This window comes from Pezoporus flaviventris, unplaced genomic scaffold, assembly GCF_033815535.1.
Source record: "Pezoporus flaviventris isolate CSIRO_AGI_PZ_B2104156 unplaced genomic scaffold, CSIRO_AGI_Pfla_v1 ptg000066l, whole genome shotgun sequence".
Lineage (NCBI taxonomy): Eukaryota > Metazoa > Chordata > Aves > Psittaciformes > Psittacidae > Pezoporus > Pezoporus flaviventris.
This window is the reverse complement of record NW_026892614.1, coordinates 10,863,122-10,888,845: the sequence shown is the minus strand read 5'-3', so window position 1 is coordinate 10,888,845 and position 25,724 is coordinate 10,863,122. Positions and strand designations below refer to the sequence as shown.

The 25,724-nt window shown below is 38.6% G+C and overlaps 1 protein-coding gene across 1 annotated transcript in view; it reads right to left on the bottom strand.

The window, feature by feature from the left end:
- The window catches only part of HEATR1 (HEAT repeat containing 1), a 35,361-nt gene extending 9,931 nt beyond the window's left edge, over positions 1–25,430 (bottom strand). The window contains exons 1-29 of the mRNA XM_061471201.1: positions 25,062–25,430; positions 23,170–23,386; positions 22,089–22,230; positions 21,466–21,567; positions 20,624–20,764; positions 19,819–20,030; positions 18,459–18,592; positions 17,653–17,755; positions 17,207–17,317; positions 16,593–16,710; positions 15,234–15,341; positions 14,727–14,822; positions 13,658–13,746; positions 13,172–13,383; positions 12,787–12,908; positions 12,083–12,280; positions 11,407–11,590; positions 10,986–11,134; positions 9,324–9,516; positions 8,625–8,797; positions 8,138–8,305; positions 7,026–7,268; positions 6,191–6,322; positions 5,684–5,790; positions 4,301–4,444; positions 3,414–3,532; positions 3,022–3,143; positions 1,433–1,561; positions 599–829 (exon numbers count right to left, since the gene is read on the bottom strand). Of these exons, the coding sequence (XP_061327185.1) occupies positions 599–829; positions 1,433–1,561; positions 3,022–3,143; positions 3,414–3,532; positions 4,301–4,444; positions 5,684–5,790; positions 6,191–6,322; positions 7,026–7,268; positions 8,138–8,305; positions 8,625–8,797; positions 9,324–9,516; positions 10,986–11,134; positions 11,407–11,590; positions 12,083–12,280; positions 12,787–12,908; positions 13,172–13,383; positions 13,658–13,746; positions 14,727–14,822; positions 15,234–15,341; positions 16,593–16,710; positions 17,207–17,317; positions 17,653–17,755; positions 18,459–18,592; positions 19,819–20,030; positions 20,624–20,764; positions 21,466–21,567; positions 22,089–22,230; positions 23,170–23,386; positions 25,062–25,203 (4,341 nt within the window). The 5' untranslated portion in view covers positions 25,204–25,430. The remainder of the gene's footprint in view (positions 1–598; positions 830–1,432; positions 1,562–3,021; positions 3,144–3,413; positions 3,533–4,300; positions 4,445–5,683; positions 5,791–6,190; positions 6,323–7,025; positions 7,269–8,137; positions 8,306–8,624; positions 8,798–9,323; positions 9,517–10,985; positions 11,135–11,406; positions 11,591–12,082; positions 12,281–12,786; positions 12,909–13,171; positions 13,384–13,657; positions 13,747–14,726; positions 14,823–15,233; positions 15,342–16,592; positions 16,711–17,206; positions 17,318–17,652; positions 17,756–18,458; positions 18,593–19,818; positions 20,031–20,623; positions 20,765–21,465; positions 21,568–22,088; positions 22,231–23,169; positions 23,387–25,061) is intronic.
- Between the last annotated feature and the right edge of the window lie 294 nt (positions 25,431–25,724).

Here is a 25,724-nt window from a genome sequence, read left to right as displayed (position 1 = left end):
TAATAATGATGAAAAGACTCAAAAATGCCTTACTGAGTTTGTGAAAATGTCCTTGTGAGCTGGATTAACACCAAGGGTAACAGCACTAAGCTCTTCGAAAGAATGTAGTTAAACAGTGTAGAGATTAAGTTGCTACAGCAAAGGCTGCATCTTTTCACCAATGTTGCTTTAGCCTTTTGATTTTCCCCATAAACTGTGCTTTCACCTAACTCATGGGCCTGCCTGCACAAAAACATTATAGTTTTTATCTTGGTCCGTACAGGAAGACGTGTATCATGTGTCACAAACACATGTATTAGAAAAAAACCTCTTAAAATATTGGAGCCCTTCATAATCAGATTATCAGCTCTTCAGGTCAAGCACTGCTGTACAATACGATACGATTTATTCAGGCTCCAGGACAAAACAATATTGTGTCTGCAATACAAATTCTATCGACATCCCGATGAGGTTCTGCTGTATTGCACAAGCTCAGAGCTCACTATATATTTTACTATAATCTAAGGGCTTGTCTTGAACCTCCTTAAAGGACAGATTGTGAAGAGAAAGGGGAAGCTCAGTCACTTCAGGAGAAAGGTAACCCCACTTGTCTTTTAACCTTGTCTGTGCTTGACGTTGCAGTCACAGTCTTGGTGACATACTGCTCGAACAGCAGCACTAGCAGAACCCAGAGGAACTTGTCTCCTCCCACTGTAGTGATCAGCTGAGCCAGGATTGGCAGGCGGCGGTGCTCCGGCACATGGGGCAAGGCATCCACAAACACACGGATGATCTTGATCACCACCTCTTCCACACTTCCAGAGGACTCTGACAGATCACTGTCTTCAGCCTGCGTACAAACAGGTACAGCAGTTCAAACAGATTAATGCAGGTGGGTACAAGTTCGTTCTTGTAAATTCAGAAGATAAGAAAAAGCCCTGCGTGCCTGACGATGGTATTACCAAAAGCAAAATCTCAAAGAAAACGTCAGTGCTCCAAAATAAACAGTTTTGAATCACACAGTTCCTTCTCAGTGTTTCAGGAAGATACTGCAAATAAAATCAGAAAAATAGGAAGGGGAAAAAAGAAAGGAAGGGGGGAGGGAAGGAAGGGAAATGGAAAAAAGGCAGGAGATTACTTGGCACCAGTTGATGATGAAAAACCTCAAATTTAAGTCCGTTTCAGGTCCTCTTTAGGTACAGGTGTGATACTGTTTTAGCTAAACCATTTATGAAGTGCGGGAGCTCATAACATTAAAAAGCAGTAGTCTGATGAACTGAGTTGGTCAGACAAGGAGCAACCTGTTAATACAGTTATATATAATTGAATTTCTATCTAAAAATAATCCTAGATTAGGCTACAATTTATTCTACCACTGATATTCTAAACCACTTACTCAATAATCTTATTGTTCACCTTTTTTGACACTTCTGCATCACATAGACAGATTTACCTGTATAAGAGCTGGAATAACCATCTGCACTGTCTTATTAATTACTTGGAATGTGTAAGTATCATCCAGACGCAAGACGTTTGCTCCCATGAATGTAAAAATAGGCATAATATTGTGGAGAACTTTATCCTGGAAAAGAAGACAGATGAGATTAATTTATTTTCTGAATTCTGCTGCTCTGCATATTATACCTTAAGGCATTTCTCCTTCCCACAAATGCCACAAGGCTCCTACAAAAGAAAATGAGACTCATTAGTATCTTCAAAATCTCCACTGAACTAATTTTAAATGTAGAGTGTCCCTTAAAGCCAATTACTATGTGACAGTTAGAGTTCTAAATATTATTTAGAAACCCAAGATACACTTCTAAGCAAGTAATTCTTGAGTGGAAATTGAGAGTTTAATCTGATGAAATACCTAGTGCCATGTAAAATCAGCTATGGGGAGATTTGCAGCAGCACAAATGTGAGTGTGGTGCAGTCGTTTTCATACCTTTCCCACCCACCCTTTTTTATATCTGTAAAACATCTGCAGTATCTACAATCATACAATGGAAACCAACCATGTTCATTTTAAGTTTTGTATTTTTGGCGGGGTTAGACTGTAAACACAGTAATTACTTTGAGGGCTGGGTTAGAGATGTCACCTAATTCAAGACTTAGTTTCCCAGATTTTACCAAAACTTAGAGCAAGAAAATATGGGCACATTTTTCATTCAGTTTTAGTGAACTGAACTAGTGTTTTAGATCTAAAAAAGAGAGATGAGACTCAGACAAAAATACTTCCTTGTACTTTGACCTTGAAAATCTTGTAGGAGCTAATATTAATGTAGAATTAAAAGCTTGGTTCTGTAGCAGGTGATGGCAGTATAATGGCGACAAAGGAAAACAACCCCAAGAATCAAAATCCAAATCCTCCACAGATTTGTCAAAAACATCCCAATTTATGCTTTTCAGAAAACACTATCCTTCCAAATGTGTGGAGAAAGTACTGAGGTAAAGATGAATATGCAAATTGAGTCTGATACATCTGGATACATTTTGTTGCTTTTATAATTTCAAAAGAATCTTAGAAGAGTGAGCGTACAGTCAAATATCAATCCATAGGCCTGCTTCTTGGTCAATTAAAATCACACCAACCTGGGTTTACCACCATTCAACTACATTTCCCAGTGTTGTACAAGTTAGGAACTTGTCAGAATAAGAATATATGTGCTACCTAATCTTACATAGAATAAGTAAACAGGCTGAATGTTTTCGCTCTGGCATATGAAAAAGCAGGGGAAAAAAGAAACAAGGCGCAAGAATTTTGACCACAGTGGGAGAGTGAGGCAAGACTGTTGTCAGAAAGCTATTTCCATTTTTAATGCACTTATCTGCAAGTCATAAATGACTCGTGACCAAAATATCAAGACAGATTTGATCTCAAGTTAAATGGAAATGAAAGCCCTAAAAGAGCAGGGAACCTGTATATTCCGCCTCTTGCTCCTTTCAGAAAGTTTCTCCCCATGCAGCAGTTCTGTCTGTTCTTCACTCTTCCCAGTATTTGGAACCTGAAGACTCAACACATAAATTTCAGGTACTACTTACAGGAAACATGCCAGCAACAGCACCAAGGAGAAGCAGTGCATGGTGATGTGTCTGGGGCATTTTAGAAATCCTGATGCACTGAACTATCAGTTCCACATTGAATTTTTCTTTGTCGAGGGTATCTGCCAGTAAAAAATATTAATTATTAAAAAATACTGATACTTCAATGGTCAACCATATAAGGAAGAAACAGCACACTCAAGCACTGGTTACAATTTGCAAGCCATACCTAAGGGATCTATAAAAAATGACTTAGAAAGCAACTCTGTGTACACTGTAGATGAATCTCTCTCTCCTTAACAATACTATGTAGACTGAAAGAAAGAAAAAGCCAGAGGCCATTGTTTCAATGTTGTACTGGTGAGAGAAGAAAGGAATCTAGCAATTTTTACCTGCTGGTATCTTGCTACGATCTGAAGTCAGTTTCTGACATATGCTTAGCAGGCAGCTGAGGATTAGCTGCTTTGTATATTCCATATTTTCTTCTTCTGATGCCATAGGTTCCAGAGACCTACACATTCAGGAATTATATTTAGAGATTGAAAAAGGAGACAAAAGTAAGTGACCAACTGCATACTAAGACACAAATAACCAATGGCAATCTTCATTCTACAGAAGTTCTAAATTGAGGCTTCTAAAAAGCATGGAAAAAAGTGTCTCCTTTTTTGTTTTCAAACACACCAACTGGTCTTATAAAAGACATTTAATCAAAGTGCTGTCAAGAGCATAAGATGTTTACCTGAAATATGATTGCCAGCCTACGTAAAGGCAAGTCTTAAGTAAAAAAGATAAATACCCAACCTATAGGTAAACTTTCCTAAGTGTCTGGAGATAGGGCTGGCAGGAAAGCAACAATTTTCTCAGGCTGCACTGCGTGAAGGCTGCTCTAGAGTGTTTTGAGAGGATTTCAGCCCTTAAGAGTATTATTGTAATAGCTTTGCAAAATACACAAGTCCCGTTGATTGTGCCAGTTTCAGCACTGGTATCATCCTTCTTAGCAATCCCAAGCACTCCACCTGAGAAACAAAAGCTTCACTAAGAAGCTATGCATCTTAACAATCTTAAAAAGCCCATCATATTGTTTAAAGGGGAAAAAAATCATAACAACGTCCTATTCCCCTCATCTGATTTACTTAAAAGAAGTTCAAGTAAAAAAAGGAAAGCTAAGCTACCAAACATGGCAAAAAAGTAGAGAGAAAGTAGCCCATATTTAACATTTTACAATGTCTGCTGCAGAAGAGAATGGTCAAGGACTTATGTGTTATGGAGGCATGATTACCGGCTCAGCAGGTTAAAAAGTGGAGATATCAATGCCTGCGGATGTCTGAGTTTCTTCTTATGCTGCAGCAATTCTAGAATAAGCATAATCCTCTGCCAGCTGAAGTGGCTTGTTTCTGGTGCCAATTCTGCATCTTGAGGTTTTCTAAAAAGGCAAGACAATCAATCAGGAGACACAAAGAAAACAGTAAAGTGTTTCAGGGGACAAACACGTGTAAGTGAAAAAATGACAAGTTTTCTTTCACATAGCAATATCCTTTACTGCTTCTCCTGGGAGAGGTAGCAATATGTTGGCTTTTGATTGAAACAGTGACGCATTTTGAACAATCAAGAGAAAATCCAGACCAAACTTGGAAAAACAAACAAGTATAGCATGCCTTCTGCATGTAACAATTCTACACAATGAAGCAGTCTTCTGTGGAAAAAAACCAAAATCTATTACCAAATAACTGTCCAAATGGTGATCTGCTTGCCATCCAGGAAACTTCCATTTTAGAACCGTTGTCTAACCACTGACTGTGCAGGAAATGGGAGTGTGTGTAAATGTGTGTGTGTTTATAAACTCTGACAGACATTTACAGATGGACCAATCTAATGGGTGATGATTGCTAAAAACGGTCAAGTGAAGGAAAATAAGAACAGCTATTCTAGGTCAGACCAAGAAAAGCAACTCAACATCCTGTTTCAACAACAGCTGACAGCCAATGCTTAAAGAAGAGAATAAGTACAGTGGACAAAACAGCTCCTTCCTTATGAGAATGGAGAGAAAAAAAAAGACTAAGATTTCTAAAAACTATAGAATCACAGAATGGTTTGGAAGGGACCTTAAAAGATCATCTAGTTCCAACCCCCCTGCCATGAGGAGGGACACCTTCCCTGCTGCTACATTCTGACTGTACCTATTTTTAATGTCTGCAGTTTTAATGATTATATTAACAATTTAACTGAAAAAAAAATTTACCGGTTTTCAGTCAACTATCAGGAATACTTTGATAAGTATCTGTAGGCTTCCACCTACAGATATGTAATACACCTACATATGTAATTTGGCCCACACATCTTTATTACTAACAAAGTTTAATACCTAAAAAACAAAGAATTTTGTCCAATTGTGTCAAGCCAGATTTATAAGAGCAAATGTCAACATTAAAACTACTGGATCTTTAAGTTTGGGGATTTTTTTATTTTTTTACTATAGTTCCATCAGTTCTCAAACAGCAACAGGAGTTGGTTTTCTCCTACTCAAAATAGCTCAGTTATTTTACCGTGCAGAGGAAAAGAAGAAATGGATGCTTATGCTTTCAAGATAAACCATGCAACACAGTAAAACACATCGCCTTTCCAAACTGTACAGTAATTATTTTGGAGTTTGTAGTTATTTTACCTCTGTTGCTGCATTTTCTGCCGTCTAGTTTGCTGAACAGTGGCCAGACTTGTGTTTTTTTCAGGAGGCTCCAGCTCTCTGACAATCTGCTCAGCACACACTGAAATCTGAAACAGTAGCAACAGTACCAATGAACAATGTGTTGTATCACACATTGATTTTTATTGATTTTTATTTTAAAATCACATCCCTTTCAGGCACATATGCATATATAATCCACATATTCAAGTCATATCCCAGAAAATGGAAATCAGTGCAGCAGAAAGAAGTGATTTTGGGTGAATTCATTCGCATAGTAGAGTGACTAATGCATGGCTTTTAAAGAAATACCTTCTAAATCAGTAATTTAATAAACTTTTCATGCATTAACCCAATTATATTCTGTGACAAATTGTTTCTGATTCCTTTCATGTTACAAATGATATAAACAACAAGTGTTACTAAAGTGACACAGAACTACTGCAACAGGTTTGAACATATTTCTGTGTTCTAGAGTTTGTCACTTACCCCTTTAAACACACTGCTAATTGTCTGGGCACAAAGTGGATTCTTGCAGTTTAACAGTAAGTCAAACAGCACTTTCAATAGCTTCTGTTGCACCATCCCGTCTGACAGAGCCGCAAAGAATGGTTTAGTAATCTGCAAAAGGGAAAAAAAGGATGCAGAGAAGTTTACTGTAAGAGGGCAACAAAAGTCACAAGCTCTGGAATTCAGCTATGTTGGATTATGTATCCAATCACACGTGCATGTTAGTGTGAACATATATCCTAAAAATATGCATATTAACTATGTATTTGTACATAATACAGGAATCCCCAGATGCAAAGCACATACTTGTGCAATAGCCATCAGACCTACTGATGCATGATATTTTTCATATAGCTTGCCTGGTGGGGGAACAAACTTGCTATTGCCAGCCTTTGGTAAGTATACAGTAATACCTTGTTAATAGAAGGCCTGAATTCGTAGCCCCCTTCAAATGAGACCATTTCTCACCTACTGTATTTTCTTGACAATTTTTCCTCAGAAGACAAACATGAAGTAAAGCTTCTGCCTGACTGACAAAAACTAAGGAGAATGGAACAGACAACGATAAAGGTATTAATTTGCATGCAAATACAGTGTTATTTCTATTTTGTGCTTGTCAAAATAAAGAAATAAAAGCAAGCAGCAATTTCTCCTTCTGGTAAATTTAAGAGAGAAAGTTTTGCAACCTGTTTAGATGTTTCCAAGACCCTATGGAGACCATTAAAACTAAAAGAAAAGCAGGTCAAAAGCTATGGACTCTTTAACCCTGAAAGTCCTGAACACTGCTATTGGCTTTAAGCATAAAAAGCCATACCTGCCCAAGAGCTGTGATCTGAAATGGTGGAATTTCTTCATAGATTTTTTTGGCAACATGCATACTTTTGATAAATAAATCCAGACTCTGCTGATTCTTACACAAGAGGGTTGCTGAATATTCATTAAACTTTCCAAGGATGAGATGCAGGAGAACAACTTCATCTTTCAACATTGCCTCAGGATTCTTAAAGACCTTCTCTAGCAACCGGTCTAGTGCAGGCAAGAGGTGAAAAAGAATCATCTGCAAACAGAGGAAATTCATAACAGAAGTTTTTATCCCTTCTCACTTCAACAAACGTCCAATAGCACACCTTTATTTTACTGCGACACCCCCTTTGGCAACAAACCGGTTACAGTATTTCATGCAACAGCTATTCAAGAGGAAAAATACAAGACTTATTGCAAGATATCACAAGTACATCCTCATCTGCTACTTTGCTATTCTCCTTTGCAGGGCAGTATTTCATATTTTCAAAGAACAGAAAAAAAGCAATTATTTTTCACTGATTTATGATTGCTGTCTCTTACAAAATCCGAATTTGAGCAAGAACACTCATCCTCTATGCAGTTCACAGTCCTTTTGAGACACATACAACTGAACAGAGCATAAAAATTCATAATTTCATTCATTTTTTGAATATCAAACTCATATATTTTCCAGCACTTGGAGAAGTCTGAATATACCAGATAAAAGGAAGTTAATACACACAAATAAAATTGGTATTATTATCTAATAAATTATGATTCTGTACAGAAAGCTCTACATTCACTGATACCTAACCAAGGTAATAAATTTCTTCTGGAAGAATCTTCCTACAAAACAGTCTTTTTCAGTAACATCAAGAGAGTTTCCTTAAGAATTCTACTACAAAATCCTGCACCCCTTGCATTCCTGGAGTATGCAAATATTTTGTATCACTAAAACATACTTTGCAGCACTACTGCATATTATTAGAGGTACCAACTTAATCCCTTAATACATTATAGTCTAATGTATTAGACTATAATAAATTAAAAAGTTATTTAGCAGCATTATTACTAAATGAAATTTTATTTCAGCATTTCAATCAAATGCAAAACTGAGAAAACGACTAGAAAGGTGGTACTTACCTCACCATGGACTTCATGAATCATTTTCATTAAGTTTCTTGTAATATATGATGGAAAAATGGGGTTCTGTACACAATCAAGTATATTTTCCAAAGTTTCTGACAATTTTTTCTGCTGGGATTTCTGTTTTGGTTGAGTCTCAAGCTCCTCAAATAGAGTTTCCATAATCTAGTTCATTAAGAAAGTGATAATTAAGTTCTTTCTTTGAATAAATATGCCTTAAACATCTATTGAATGCATTTGTAATAATGCAATCTAGATACAGAGTTCTTCATCTATAAATAAACCACAAGTTAATACCTCTTATTTGACTGATATTCTCAATTCTCTGTAATAAATCACTTAAATGTTTTTATAGCCTTAAAATAAATAGGCTACTATATTCTACAATGAACTTTCCCAGTTAACTTGATTTCTTTTAGAAAAGATAGCAGCTCACAGCAGCAGACAGAACTTGTATTAATGGACACTTCAGTAATGAAGATACCTGTGCTATGTATTTAGGGTCAGATATGATTTCTTCTGTCTTTTCCTCCAAATGCTGAAGAACAGGATGAAATAGAGACTCCTTTATCCCTCTCAAGGAATGGAGGCAGTTGAGAGCAGCCCTTCGTACTTCACTCACAGGACTACCCAAGTTAATTAGCAAAGATATCACCACTGCGAAAAGAGTGAGGGAAAGAAGGAGGAGGAGAAAACAGAATAAAGTGAGTGGTCAGAATTCAACATATCTGTCCTTCTAGAGGCGTCAACATTACTCTGGAATTAAAGTCATCCCTTTTCACTATAAACCACTACATCACACAAAACCAACATGACTCACAGATCATGGCCCTGAACTTCATCACGATCCTTATATTTGTGTTTAAGCTCAGACAGTTCATACATTGCTGCTGCCTGCCACATCCTATACTGCACAGAAAGTAAGGTGCTGTAGCTGACTTTTTCAGCATAAATGTGTTTCTTTAAAGCTTTTAAGAATGAAAAAAAAGAAGTGACTTCACCTGCTTTCAAGCTTAGGCTGGTAACTGCTGTAGTGAATCAGCAAGAGCTGTCTCCGCCTAGTACAGCTGAACATAAATAACCACAGATACCCTTTGTGGTATAAAATATATTAAAGTAGCATAAAATTAAGAGATACTGTGATTTAGTCTTAAGGTGAGAGATATAAACTGTTTTACTTTACCTGGAGATGATGGCAATAGCAGTTGTTTCTTTTTTTGGTGTGTCTGTGATTCAAGTAGTGCATAGCCAATATATAGAGCTTGAGTCTGTAGCATCGCATTGACTTCATAGTTCAGCTGATTTGAAAGGTTATAACTGTAAGTCCATAAAATTGAAAGGAACTTGAAGAGAACCTCTGAATCTTTTAGATGCACCTTAAATTTAACAAAAAAAGATAAAAACCACTTGTTTATTAACTAATTTATTTGGCAAAATGCTACTGGCAACATCTGATAAGCCATCCAAATTCAAGGAATACACAGAGAGAGAATTAGAGAGTCAGAAACAGTGTCTTTTGGGAAGAAAAAGTTACTGAGTTGATGCATTTGGGTAAACAGTACTTGCATATCCACAGGTCCAAATTCTTCTTAACAACTGGCTTATTTACAGATAATATGTAGTCTGTAGGTATGTAAATACAGTGGGGTTTTTTTTTCAGTCATAACAGACTGAAAACACATCCACATGAATATTTTTATAGTGTGTCAACTGCACAATTGTTATATGCAAAATAAATAACTTCTACTTGCTGTTTTGTGCAGCAGTAAGCTTAATATTAAAAGTTCTCCAAGTAATCCCCAAATTTTTCAGTCAGTCATACAACGTGATTTTTCAGAAGTCTATAAAGCAGTGTCTCGGAAGGGCTGGGCAGCACAGCGTTCTGCGCTGAATATTCACACCAAACTTCATTCTTAGAATTTACCCTGGCCGGGCTCTGGACAAAAAACTAACAAACTCTGAATCACAAACGTATCACTGACATCACAGACACAGGTCAGAGCGCCTTCTCCCCTCCTCGCCCCCCGTAGTAATAGATGCTCCAAGAAGATTCATTTCAGTTTTTCACTCATCGCTGCCTGTAACTAGCCAGGCACTGAATCAATCTCCTTAACAGCTCAGTGTCAGTACAACTTCACTAGATCTTGGAGTGCCTGATAATTAGACAAAGTTATATACATGAATTAACACCAGAAACATGTTTTCTCACTAAATCATTGCTATTACGTCCTTTCACTGTTTGTGCTTGTTTGTTCTTGCTGAAACAGATCACATTCTAGTAACAACAGCTTTCTGTCAATTACTTGCTTTTCTTTGCCTCAGAATGAACAGCTTTTACTCTCTGTCATCTAAACCCCAAACTGCCAAAATCCTTTATTCTCTTCACAAAAGTGCGTTGCTTGATGTGAGAAAATGTGGAATGATGTTACAAGGAAACATGTAAAGTCTTGTAAAAGTTTTCTTTTAATATTTTAATGTCAAAACTAACAAATTTTACAGAGCAACTGTTTGGTTTGCTCCCAGCTTGGACCAAAACTTTCAGCTCAGACTTCAAGCTCTTGACCTTGTCCTGCAAATCAGTGTGATGTTTCCACTTCTGCTTCAACTGGGACATTTATTGGCTTGTCTGGGTTTGCCTTGATTTTTTAAATTTTAGTTTTCTATTATTACTTGTAATCAGGCTTAACTAACCAGCTGAAGCTTAGACTTTCATCTGCCCACATCTAGCATGCCACAAGCAGCGCTGCATGATCAGTTCTCCATTTTCCTCAGTTTTCCTTGAAATTATGTAACTGCAGTAATAGTTGATGAATAATAATTCAAGCAAAAAATGCAAAAGTAATACCCTGAGTAAGAGGTTCATCAGTGCTCTGTACTGGACAGCGTTGCTTCCCTCACTTGCACCACAGACAAGCAGGTCAAATAGCCCCAAAAGGAGGTGCAGGTAACCTTGGCCATCTTGATTCAAAGCTTCGGGATTCCACCAAGTTTCCTCTAAAAAACACAGGGTATAAGTAAGACATAGTGGATGCATATGAACACCTTCAGAAACTAAAACAAAACACACATCTCTAGTTAAAAGAAGACAATACACTTGGCTGATTTCATGTTCATAAGTAAGTAATCTTTACAGATCCCAGTAACAGTAAAGGAATAAGGTTGAGGAAGCAAGTCTTGCTTGTTTCCAACAACTTCTGAAGACAAAATAATTCACCTTCCTTCTTCAGTTCATTGATATAAAAGACAGTTAAATCCTTAACACTTACCTTCTGAAAAGGAGAGAGGAGATTTTAGGCCATTAATGAAGGTTTTCAATAAGAACAGGAACATGGCTGACTCTTCTGCATGAGCAGTCTGATCGCTATTGAGCTTATCTATATAGGCAGTTAACAAGTCCTTAGGCACTAAAGTTTCCTCTGTTGTTTCAACAGACCAGTTTAGGGGAATTTCCTGTGAATGAAAATTCATTTTAGTTCATACTGTCACAATTTCATGCCATGGAAGACAGAAACTGAGCATTAAAATTCAGCAATATTTAACTTACAATCCTACTGAACAAGCCAGCAAAACATTTACTCAGTGAGTAAACCCCTGATATTCCTAAGCCTAACAAAGAGAGCACATGATGTTATGGGGTAGCTGATGGAAAAGCCCCATACTTGTGCCAAGCTCAAAGCACTGAAGCATTGAATTAGTTGGTGGGATGCTGGCTTAAAGCTCTGGAATTTAATTTTTCAATGCAGACTCACCAGAGTGGTAAAATAGAAGAGTGATTTTTAATGGCAGCTTCTAGTACTGCTGCCAAGTGTGTGGTTTTGCTCTGAAAAGAAATGAAAGTGAGATTTCCAGTCCTTCTCAAGGCTTCTGAGCTTCTTTTTCTCCAGTAAAACCAGATTTCTCCATCACAAAGAACATGGCCTCTCCACAATGTTTACATCTTACCTCTTCAGAGTCACAAGCTCTGAGACTTCTTATTTTTTTATCCAAGAAACGGAAGACTCTGATAGCCACTGAAAAATAACTCTCCTTCATCTGTGTATTGCAGCAGCACTGAACAAGCACTGAACCAATTATATGGGTAGTTACTTTCTGTCTCACACTGTCAGATTCCGATTCAGCAACGAGTATCAGATTATCAACCTTAGAAAGAGAGGGGAGGAAAAACAACAATAAAAAGTATGTAAGTCACTTAACTATGACCTTACACCTTTTCCATTTCCTTGTCCAATAAAAACCCTGTTACTTTCTATCATCAGTAACAAGTTACTGGCTGCTGTAATGGTACTCTCTGGAATCTAGTAATGCACAAACATCTTTTTCTATGAACTAACTGCAGGTATACTTGTTTGATCTCTGGAATTTTTATTCAGTAAACTAGATTCCTGGAATTTAGTTACACAAATCATTTGTCCAACAAAGGTAATAGCTTTGCTTCTTCTTTTCCTTTTATGAAGGTAGAAATCTGTTTTATCTAGATTGTATTAGAGTTTGTTATGCAATGTATACATATCTGCCTAGCAGCTTGATGACAGCACACTAATGCTAAGAAGAGCACATACAAAGTTCTTAGATATCATGTTTGTTCTACTCCAGTGTCCACCTGGAAAGTGGGATCTCTGAAGGTTAGGGTACCACGGTACACCTACCATTTGCAATAGTAAAGAAGGGTCCTCTGAAGCCATGTTTTCAGCAAACAGCAGAATCATTTTCTTGTTGGTCACTGCAATTAACTCTGCAGTCTTACTGGTTTTAATTGCCTCTTCAAGAGCTATTCCAAGAAAAAATAATAATCAGACAATCTAGGTATGCAAGTCACATTAAAACTGATGTCTCAGTATTCAGAAGCACTCAGAAACACACTAGACAATTTCTCAAAGAGTTTTTAAAAGAACTTCATGCACACTCACAGCACGATAACTTGTTAATGACAGCCAGCCAGTCTCCCTCACCATGTGCTCAGGTTCAGTAAGGATGATGTTCTAAACTGTCACAAGTTTTCGTTTCCCAGATTAGTTACAATCAATGCTTTACCTTCTTGCCAGCCTTTCAGTAAAGGGTGTAGGGAGCAGAGATCAGACTCTGACAGGCAAACAGCCATTTTCCAATGTGAAGATTCTGAATCTGCATCAGTGATTACCATAAAAGGTAACAACCTCATTACTGCTTCATCCAGGAGTTCCTTTTTCTCTCTCAAAACCTCCTCTGTGACCAAAATTTTTATTGCTTGCTCCAGAACACTGCACCTAAAAAAGAACAAGTCACACTGAAAGCCCATTGCTCGATCATACCACCAGCATTCCCTTGGCTTGTTCTCCATTTTCCATGGGAATTTTCTGAATCCAAATAGCAGTGAGAACAAACAAGGAATTCATGGGAAAGAGGAGGCAAATAATTGAATATTTTTCTTGTAATAAAAAGTATCTGAAGTAAAAATAATTTTTTAAAGTATTCTTTGGAGTTAGTTTTTAAAATGTGGTTTATACAGAAAGAATGTAGACTGAAAATGCACAAACATACCACTTTCCATCCTTTGAAACATCAGCCTTCTGGAAGATGTTCAGAATACTTAAAACTACTACTTCCGGATCAACTTGTTTCCTGAAAATCTGAAAAGTAATCAGGAAAAAGAAATGAAAATGTAATAAAATACATATCATAATGGAAAATGCATCTGCTCTATCAAGTGGAAACAGGGATCTACATCACTAATTGCATTCCTAGTGATAATCATGTAATAAAAATATTACCAGGGTAAACAGAAGCATATTGAGAGATATGCTAAAGTCCACAGAACTTATTGCAAGCAGAAAGGTCCTTCCCAATCCTAACTAATCTATGATTCTATGTCTGGTAAAATTGACAAACAATAAGCAAACCACTTTAAGAATTGCTTTTACTTTACATAGCATTAGTATGACAAAAATATAAAGCACATTAACAAAAGATATGAAAGTTTAAAGAAACACTCATATGCTTCTATTCCTATTTTTTAGTGATTGAGAATGAATGAACACAAAAGACCGATAATACTACTGCTAATAATATTCTGCACTACTACTAGCAGAAGCAATAGACAGACAGTTACTCTAGCTGGAAACAATCAGCACAATGCATACCAGAGTCCCATCCAGTAAACCTGAGCTGGTGTTTAGGACTTTGTGTGTCACTATCAACTGACCAAATGACTCTCACATGGAAAAACTCAACTGAGCACTTCTCACTAGTGCAATGACTTGTCACTGCATCATTTTCCATCCAAAAGGCAGATAACATGGCTTAGTCTTTTGTAGAAAAATGTATAGGATGAGCAGGAAGGACACTTCAAATAATAATCAAAGAATAAAAAACATCAACACAACCAGGTTAACTGCAAACACTTTGGGAAATATCAGCAAGCAGAAATTTGAGGTGGAATTGTGAGGTAGTAAACACAAGCCTCCTAAATTTGTGCTGCTTCATCCTGTTAAAGGACGAAAGCCATACACCAAGGACGTGAGTAGAATAAGGGCAACTACAATGAATATATTTCAGATACATATATTCAAGAAGAGCTAAAATCTCATCTGACATATCAAAAGCTACACACCTCCAAAGAACTGAGAGCAGACATTACAACATCTTTGTCGTCATCCTTGAGGCGATCAAGAATTGCTTCTTCTATGAAAGACCGATCAAAGCCTTCCTGAAAAAATGAAGGAAAATGAAGAGCCAAACAAAAAAAAAACATCATTTTTGGCAGCACAATTTACAGGCTTTTAATGAAATACCCGAATCTTTGCACAAGAAAAGTGGTAACATCATCTAAATTAAAACTCACAGGCAGACTTTCAACAACAAAAGAAAGCCACACATAAATGTTAACTTAGATCTTAGAATACAAGCATCTCTTAACAAACAAAAGCAGCATCCAGACTCCAGAATATGGGAAAATGGTGACAGAACCCTACTGAAAACACTATGAAAAACAGTGAGGATGACACACGCATAGTTTAATGTACCACCAATCTTCAACTGTTGTGTCTGGCACAAAACAGCTTTTTGAAGACATTGTATGTTAAGTCAGTTCTGTAAGTGATAGACTCAGGACACAAACCTTTGATGTCTCAATAATATCTTTCAAATGCTGAAGAGCCAGGACCCGCACAGCTGGCTGAGGATGATTCAAACTAAGCAGAAGGGAGGTATCAGAGTCTTCCAGAAACTGAAATACAGATTTCAGAGTGACACACTGCATGTTAAAAATACTTTAAGTACATAAAAGCATAACAGCAGTAATTTCTTTAGCATTTTTTGTATCAGAAGAAAACCTGCATAATTCAGACCCAGAAAGTGTCAATTACGGAACAATGATATTGTGTAACTGTTTCAAATTTGTTCTTCTTCACTTTGACAGACAGTTTTTGGAATATAGCTTCAAAAGTACAGTAAGCCACAGGCACCTTTTTGTCCCAGGAAAGCACTACACTTATCTAAGGATTCTGAGAAAGCTCTGGTGACACTGTCAGTGTGACAGAGCACAGATAGAAACCATTAAAAAGTTATCCCTGCCAGTCCAATTGCATGCACTTATCTCAGGAACCTTAAAGGCTAGAAGAGAGTCATATGAGCCTTTGCTCTGCATGCCTTGTTCTTCTGTTAATCCACTTGCTATGCAGTCACAGAATCTGTGCCTTTGTTAGATCAGTATAAAAAATACATGAAGCACTTTTTTACATAGTTTATCATCTTTTCCCAAGTGCTTTCAGTCTTTCAATAATTGCAAACAACAGCCATAACACTAACCATCTCTTAATAATAAATTCCTTGGACATACCCATATCTGTTGTATTTGTGGTTATTCTGCGTTAGGCTGAGTTTCAATTGCTCTTCAGAAATGCCACAGAAGAACTCTGTAGTCACTGTATTCATCAATGTTACTGACTGTGAACATCCATAAAATCAATGCAACAAACAGGACCATATCACCTCCTCTCAACAGCAATAAAGTTGTCAACTTTCGCAAAGCAGACACCTCTGACACTGACAAAATCTTTAAATGAGATGAGGCCTCGCTGGGCACCACCATGTTGTCACTATCGACCACAACAGTATATGTAGTGGCCATGTTCCTAAGGAAAAAAACTGTCGATAGCAACTGGGGCAGGTGGAAGTGTACAGATTTTAACCATGACAAGAAGCTCACATGGCTGTTCATGATAAACAAAACTTAAAAGATCTGACAGCTTTTGATTGTACCACAGTTTCGGTCAAAGCCCTCTCACAACACCACATTTAAGTAAGTTGTGGGTTTTTTTGGTGGGGTGTTCTGTTGTTATTTTTCTGTGGTGGGGTTTTTGATGGGAATGGTAAAGACTGTTTTGAAAGAGGAAAAAAGACCAGAACTTCGCCAATATCAGCCTTCTGACGGCATGACCAGATAAGAGCTAGGATCATGGACTGAGCTTCTACCTACCTTGTATTTGCCACAGCTTAATGAAAGAGAAATAAATTGGTGAAAAAGATTTTGGTCAGCTTCATCTGTGCAACCTTCCAGATGTTTCTCCAACACAGATTCTAATGCTTTAGGATACCTGCCAACAAACAAAACCCCAATGTTTTCCACAGAGTATTACAGAAGAATGTGTATTTATTAGAGAAAGGGAAATACAAGGAAGCTGAATGCACACACACTCATCTGAATGCATACACACACCTGAACTCATCTGAATGCATACACTCATCTGAACCAGCTGCTTTAAGTAGCTTTGCAAAGGCAATCAATCATTATGTCTTAACACAGATGAACACTATGTAGACTGCTAGGATAAATAATGAGCACAAAAGGTAATGCTACACAGCAAACAGCTGTACAAAGCCAGTAAGTCTGTGTCCACATATTACAGTGATAATAAAACATGCAAGGACAGAGCAGTAAAATAAAGTTTGGAGGCAAAGATTAGGAGTCAGTTATTTTTACTGTATTTACTTGGGCAAGAATATTGTGCTTACTATAGCAAATAAGCCGAGATGATAGCTGACATCACCACTCTACAGACTGAGAATCTGTCATAGCAATATGGAACTTACTTTCTCTCAAGAAGTCTGATAAGAGGAAGCACCTTTTGATTGAGTGCAGCCATTTTGGTGGGATTAGATTCAGTCTCTGTACCACAGGAGATAAACTCTTCAAGAAACTTGCTAAAATTACAAATGAAAGAAAAAGCCATGTTTTTGATAGAACAGTTTTCATTAATGTTATAAAGCACATTGCTAAACAGGTTAGGATTAATACACATTACTCATTGCAAGTACAGATTTGCTGCTGATCTGAAGTTTCACTTTGTCCCACAGGTACTCCCAACCAGCACTAAAATCATGGGTCTTCTGGATTACGGAATGTTTTTGTTTCGAAAATCCAGGTTTGCAGTTAACACAGAAAAACATGCCCATATAATGCTAATGCCATTGTCTGGAATTAGTTATTAAACCAGAAATTGCTGTAGTACTGCAGAAGAAAAATAAAGTTAACTCACGAAGCCAATAGATTATCTAAATCCTTTTCCAGTGGTATACTCTGAAGAAGAGCTTCAAGATGTCTGACATAAATCTCTGTCTCCTCAGATTCTTCTTGCTCCTCTGAGGACAACACATAATCATAAAACATGAACAACAGTTCCAGAATAATCCCCTCATCCTCATTAAAGCTAATAGCTTGTACAGGCATCATGATCTGGTGAACCAAGCACACAACTTGAAGATCACAATGTTTGTGGATTACTACCATTAACTCTCTGTGAGCTGCTAGCAATGCTTTATCCCAATTTCATTAAAATGACAAAGGCTGTATTGCTACCAATAAATTCAAGAATGCTTTAGAATGTTCTAGACCTGCTGCCACAACCAGTGACAGCAATTCCCCACAGCATTCCCTGGCGTGAATCTGGACCTCTTCAACAAAAGTTTTCCCCATAACAATTTGGCAGTTACAACCCCAGAGTAAAAACAGACTTAATAGTGTAGACACAAGCTACTGTGTACTCTACTCGAAAATGGTTTTGCAGTACTGCGATACATCTCTAAGAGTCAGAATTCATATATCAAAATTGAGCTACCGCTGAAATACTGCAAATCACACCTAAATCAAATCAATGTAAATGTAACAATGCCTAAATAGCCTCCACTGTAGAGCTTGGAAAAACAAAAACCAACACACAAAAGCTCAATCAGGCCTTCAAAGGTATTGGTGCAATTTTAATAGCGGAAGCAACTAAAACTGGACAGCTACAACATTCACCATAGCCATCTGTCAACAAAATTGTAATACTGCATGATAACTTACCTGTATCACCTTTCATGACAGTGCTAACAAGGTGAGGCAACAGGTAATGCAGAAGAGGAGAAATATCGTAGTCTGTTGAAAGGCCTTGCAAAAGCGTTACAAGTTCTGGGGTTTTGCACAGATAATGAAATGGCCTGCATAATGGAACAAAAGAAACAAGTATGTATTCTCCTGGTTACCAACACTTCCAAACCACGCAGAGTTCATAAGGATTCAATTTTCAGCAATAAGGGCAACAGCCTCATTGTAAACAATGCTGAAAAGACTCAAAGGGTTCCACTTCCTTATTGCCAGAGGTTCATTGGCACCTTTAATAACCAAGAAGAAAACAGGCTGCTGCAGTCATGTTGAGCACAGCTGCTGCGACAGCACAGTAACGTACCCATGTTTTTGCAAAGTTGGTAGTACTAGAGAAAGTGCTTGTATAGATTGCATGAAGAGATATCCCCATATTTCAAGGAGCATATCTATTACCCAGTGGCAGCAAAAGGAAGGGTGGAGAAATAATAGCTCAATGACAAGAGATCCACAGAAAGAGTAGAAGTAATTTGCCTTCCTGCTAATAAATTTCTCTCATCTTGTCTCCTTTTATGCCAACTGGCTGGGTGCTGCACAATGCATCAAATATGCCTCCCCTTAGTTCCCCACACCTTAGCTTTTAACTTATTTTCCTTTACTATGACTGTGTTCGAGTATCTGGAAGGTAATCACTGTACTTTCCTCAGATTTATTCTACTGGAATACCCACACTAACATCTCTGCAAATTCCCTGTATCCTGCAGGAGTTCCACCACCATGTTCAACATGTTCACGTCAACAGCACTAGCTAACTGTACCTGGGCAGTGAAGACAGATCGATGGGAATGAGATAATACATGTACTTCCAGAATACCTGACTTGTGGAACCAAAGAAGTGCTGGTATAGAAACATGTACACTTCACGTGTCAAACTATATGAAATCAAAGCCCTTCCACTGAAGGAACGGACTATTTTTTTCCAAGCTATTCAAATAACCTCTGATTTGCACCACCATTATCATGCTGTCTTCTCTTCCAGGATTCCCACTTTCCAGTAAACCTACTGGCACAGCTCAGTTTTACACATTGACAGCAATCCTTTACTGAGGGAAGTGGCTGAAGATGGACCAAAAGACGACACTCACCCCACTGAGACTCCTGAAGCTGTACCCAACATACAAATTTTCAAAGCAAGCTCAAGGAACTTCCAAGCCCTTTGAAATGTCAACTACCAAAATTTCTGACAGAAAAGTATCCCATTAATGAGGATAAAACCCTTCAAATTATACAAGTGGAGTCTGAGCTTTTAAAAAGTGGGAAAACTCAATTCATGTAGACTTACTTTTTCCCAAGTTTGTCTCTCTTCTGAGTTTGCAGAAGCAGGTTCAAGCACGCCAGCCCATCCCTGACCAGTGAGGGCACTTTAGATAATGTTTTGCTTATTTGTAACATCAAGGAATTCACCAAGGAAGGCTCCACGGTCACTTTTACTGTCATCTGACAGATTATCATGTATGTTGCAGCTCTGTAATCCTGTATAGATGATTTCAAGCCCTAGGAAAAGAGACAAAGGTGAATTTTTAACACACACACACACACACACACACACACACACACACACACAGAACTACTAAAAAATAACCGTAATACATTAACATAAAAATAAGTGTCATTATGACATCCATGGAATCACACTACCTTCTCTATGGGTTAACTTCTAAAGGATCTATAAAGTAACTTTCAAGAAGAGAAAACTGTCATGCAGGGTGCACAGATACAGAAGATATATCCGCTAACTGCTGCTCTATTCATTAACAAAGTAACAATCCTAGAGGAAATAGGATATTAACAGGGGCTGTCCACCCTGACTCCATTTCCTCATCATTTAGCACAAGCCTCTGAAACAAGGCTAATTCAAACTGTGTATCCATTTCTCACAGTTCCAGTCCTCATGCATACAGTTCTTAAGTCTTCATCTGAGGTGTGAAAAAACACTATCCATGGACCTTTACCTGCCTGATGTTTCAAAGCAGGCCAAGTGATATGATAAATTTTACTTGGAAAGTCCCTCTCAAATGTTAGCTGCAGATGCATGTCTGCAGAACACAGTACACTTCACACAGGAAGCAAAACAAAGCTTCAGGTACCTTTTGAATGTAAGGAAGCAGCATAGAGACTATAGTGTTTGTTATCTTCTCTGCGGCACCAAGAGCTGATACAATGGTGGAGGCATAAAACACAAGCAGAACTCTCAATTGAGCTGAGTTGCCAGGACACTCTGAAAAGACCTGGACCACAGAGAAATCAGTTTTCACACATCAGGAAAAAAGAAAACACACATACAGCTTCCTCACAAACCAGCAAAACCTCAGAACTCCAGCATGTAAGATCTACCAGCTCCTGCTGGCACCACTGAAGTCACCATCTTATCCTAGCAGTAACCCCCACCAGAGGTTACTGCTCCTTCCTGTAGATGAGGTAGAAGTAACATATTCTAGCTCTCTAAATAATTTGAGCTGTCACACATCTTACCCTTCTGACACTATAAAACTAGTTCTCTATTTGGCATTAACTGAAAAAAAACCCAGATAAATTTACTCACCTCCTAACATTCTGAAGTTCTCATTAATATTTGAATATGTACATTTGAAAGACCTATGACAACCCTCAAAAAAGATACCCAAATTCCAATCAGTTACAAACTAATAGCAGAAATTACTTTATTATAGAAATTAAGACAATTAAGTACTTTGAAGTGATACAGTATCGTTAAATAATACAGTATTGCCAAATTGTTTTGTCATGTCTCATTCCTTACAAGAATTTCTGATAGACTGTCCGTATAAATAATAAAAGATATTTTCATATTATTTACTCCTTATACTGTTTGATCTGTAATTCAAACTATCAGTAAATAGCGTAACATTATACAAAGATGGGGAAAATCAAGTGACAACAAATAAATAATCTGCCAGAATAAATGAACAACCTTCACAGATTTTGCCACCAGCCTGCAGATGAAATCCATGAAATCCAGGTCTTTGTAGCAGTGTGTAATGACAGTACCCCTTGCCAGCGGGACTCCGGGTTTCTTTACATGGTGAAGAAAGTAAAATCAGAACACTCCAAGGTAAAGTGAAGCACCCGAAGCAAAAATTAATATAATCTCTAAATTAATCCTACTGATAAGTTAACATCACTTAAACAGAAACAAGCAATGGAAACCCGCACACCCCTCTGGAATTTTTTGTACCTACATTCAGACAGACAACTGAGAGCATTACATGTAATCTATATTCAAATAAACATGAATTCTAGTAACTGACATATCTTCCTAGTAGTAGCAAATACTTGCACCCTAAAAGCACACTTTAAGTTTGCCCAAGCAAAGAGTAATTACAATCAAAGCTTTTTATAAGTAACTTTATATTTGAACAAAGATAGGAGAAACAACAGGTGGGCATCCAGGCTCCAACCCTGCAATTAAATCTTTCCATACAGTTCTACAACTAACCACATGAACAGGTGGACCTGTTCATAAACCCAGTAAGAGAGTTATTATTAATAAAGTCACTCATGTTTATCCTAGCTTGCATCTGTTCAATACTTTACCCTTATTGGATCCATCCAATGCCATTTATGAGTTGGGCTTGTTATATTTAAAAGCTGAATAACTCTCACAAATAGATTAGTCTCGTGATATGGCAGAACACAACCAATCAAACTGTCTTGATTGTAGAGATGGATGTGAAATCTAAGGGAGAAAAAAAAACCCAAACAAAACATTACATCCGCCTTGTGTATGTATACATATATACACACTTGGTTTTTTAGCAAGATGAGAGATCACTTCCACACTGACTCAGACATATGGTCCACCTACAGTCCAGAATCCCAAGGTGGCCCCTAGCCTGCATGTGCTACAGGAGAGAAACACTGCTAGCAATTTTTTCCTCACTCATTTTAGACTCCTACAGAACTTCAGATTGCCGTATTTTCTTCTGCATAGATTTCAATATTAAACCAAACATTACAATAATCTAGCATGAATTTCAGTATAATACATATATTGGAAAAAAGTTGTGATTAACAGGCTGTATCGACAAAATCACCCACTCTCCCATGACATATTACATTTTCTGCATCTGGACAGGAAAATGTATATAAATAAATACAACACCACTCACAAAATAATCGGTTTGTTTTTTCTTCACACCTTTCTCCATAACCCTGAAACAAGAATACTTAGCCCATGTTATAATATAGGGGCATGCTAGCCATGGTTCACAGTTAATACTGAAAATTAGCCATATTACACAGCCCATTGCTAAAAGTGTATTATGTAAATGCCTCTCTAAGTCCTCTGTAACACGGCTAGAGCTGGGCAAATTTGGTGAAAACTAAGCACAGAAATAATTGCTTTTATACAGAATATCCTGACAAATCAAAATTTTCACAGAGATTTATCAAAATAAAACATCTAATTGGAAAACAAGACCATCTGGCCCCATACAGACTAAGCCTGTACATTTTAAGATTTTAACCTCGGTTTTAGTTTGTTGTTTTTGTGGTGTTTTTTTTTTTTCCTCCAAAAAACTAAAGTAACATTATTTGAAATTATTCTAATTAGGGAAAACAACCTGACATTTCTAGTAGCATTATCTGTTGACATGTAGGATATTCAGTGGATTACCTGTGAATCAGCCATTCAAGGCACTTCTGGGCTGGTTTAAGCATAAAATAAGGGGACAGGTGAATCAGAAACAATGAAATATTCTTATTGAGCTGCTGATTTACTGCCTTAGACTGAACACTGCGTTCCAGGCCTTTGGACGTGGAACTAAACAAACTGGACTGGAACACTTCAAATGAAGGATCAATTCCAATCAGTTCTTCTAAGCCAGTGCATCCTGTGGAAAAAAAAACAGAAGAATGCTTTAAGTGCAACAGTTCTCTTTCCTAGTCCTACCCACTTATCTCCTCACTGATATGTCCAACTTCTTTGCTATACTGGTATACATTACAGTCACTAAGAACGCTAAACCAAATAGTAAACAGGTCTAACAACAAGATGTTTGCTACGCTTAAAGTATTTAGCTGACAAAGAACTCTCACAGGTAGGCAGCAGGCTGAGAAAGGTGAACTGTGCTCTCCATTTGCAAGAGTAAGTACTACGTACAATTCTGAGCTCGTCAGTAGGAGAAAAACATTACCATATAGGAGTGAGTCCAGCAGAGGAACGCGAATATGGCAAGGGGAATGGAAAATAACACAGAAGGAAAAGAAGGAACTGAGTTTGTTCAGCCTGGAGAAGACAGAATCAAAACGAAATCTTCCTGCTAACTACTTAATGGGATATAGTGTAGGTTTTCTAGAAGAGGGAGCCAGACTCTCCTCCGAGATCCACAGCGGAAGGATGGGAAGCAACAGATGCAAGATGGAGCATATGAAACTTCCAGCCAACATACAGATTTTATTCTTTTTTTTTAAACACTGGGGTGGTCAAACTGAATTAGAGGCTAAATATTGGATCAGAAACCATAAAACCTCCATCCTCAAACTGAACCAGACACAGCCCTGTAAATATTAATGGCTAATCCCAAAGGAGGCAACTTCAGCTGAAAGAAAGAAACCAGGCAGCTGACTGAAACGTGGGGTTTAAAAATTATTATATGCAGCAGTTCTATAGTAACTATTTAAGAAACCCCAAAATGCTCTGTGTTGCATCAAAGACATACATATCTACAATCTTGTTAGGTAAAATTGATTTACAGTATCAATCTTCATGGTTTTAGAGAACAGTTTTCTTATTCAAGAAGCATCCCATTCCTAGGTAAAGTTCTATATAAAAAATAAAAAGAGATAAGCACAATGGGTTTGAAATTTTTAAATCTCTTCTGCCACTTTACATTACTTGTGGTCATAAAGTTACCAAAAAGCAGGGCATCTCAGCATGTTATCATGAAATCAGAGAATTATGGTTGGAAGGGACCATGGAAGATCTCCAGTCCAAGGTCCCACTTAAAGCAGGGTTAGCCCTGACATCACACCAAGTTCCTCAAGGCATTACTCATTTGCAGTTTTCAAAAGGATGGAGAGCACAACCTCCCCAGACAACCTGTTCAACTGCTTGACTGTCCTCAGAGATAAGATGCTTCTTTTATATCCAGTTTGAACGTCTTTTGTTTCAACTTACACCCTATCCTCCAGCCATACCCTTCTTTGGACCACCTGATCCACTTGAACTCTCCACACAGGTATCCCCAGGCTGCTCCTAGAGCCCTCAAAGCCTTCCCTTCTCCACTTCTCCAGACTGAGACCAGAGATGTTCTTCCAACCAACCTCCCATTACAGGGCAAATTCTCCAGCTCTCACCCACTTTGGGGTCCCCGACTCTTCACATGCCCAGAAATGTGCTCCAATAGGACCCACTCCATTATTTCCCCGAGGACCGGAGTGATGCTGACTACCCTGTAGTTTCCGAATCACCCTTCCAGCTTCTTTTGAATACGGGTTTGGCCCTCCCATTTATCTTTTTTGGGTAGATGATTTTCAAAGTCACGGCATCCGGACAGCCCAACTCACCAATTGCAAAGAACGTGTCCCTGTCAATGGCAGCGGCTTCCTTGCTACTGAACAGCAGCGATGCTACTTCGCTGCGGTTTAGGAGGCTGGGATCATTCTGGGGAAGCGCCAGCCGCTTCAGCTGCTCCGCGAGGGACGTCATGCTCCGTGTGCCCGGGAAAGCAGCCTCCAAACAAACCTAACGAAAGGGAAGCGGACCAGGCCCGCCGGTAACGCAGCTGCACGGACACACGCCGCCTCCCACCAGCTCCCGCTGCGGGCCCCGCTGCCAGCTGCCCCCCGAGGGGCGCGCACAGGCGGGGATGGTCAGGGCCCAGCCAAGCCGGGAAGACGCGAGACAGCGGCCGGCGGTGACAGCGCACCCGATCCCGGTCCCGGTCCCGGTCCCGGTCCCGGTCCCGATCCCGGTCCCGGTCCCGATCCCGGTCCCGGTCCCGATCCCGATCCCGGTCCTCAACACCGACCTGGCTCCGCGCTGCACCACTCCACGCCGGACCCCACGTGCCCTGCGCGCTCCGCTAACCCGGAAGCGAAACGGGAAGTTCCCTCCCAGGCCCGGCGCAGAGCCGCTCGCCTGGTCCCGCCGGCGGGAGCGCTGCTGAGAACGCGCTGCCATGCCGGAGGGGGTCTGTGGTGTGTGGGTGCTGCGGGTGCGGCGGGTGC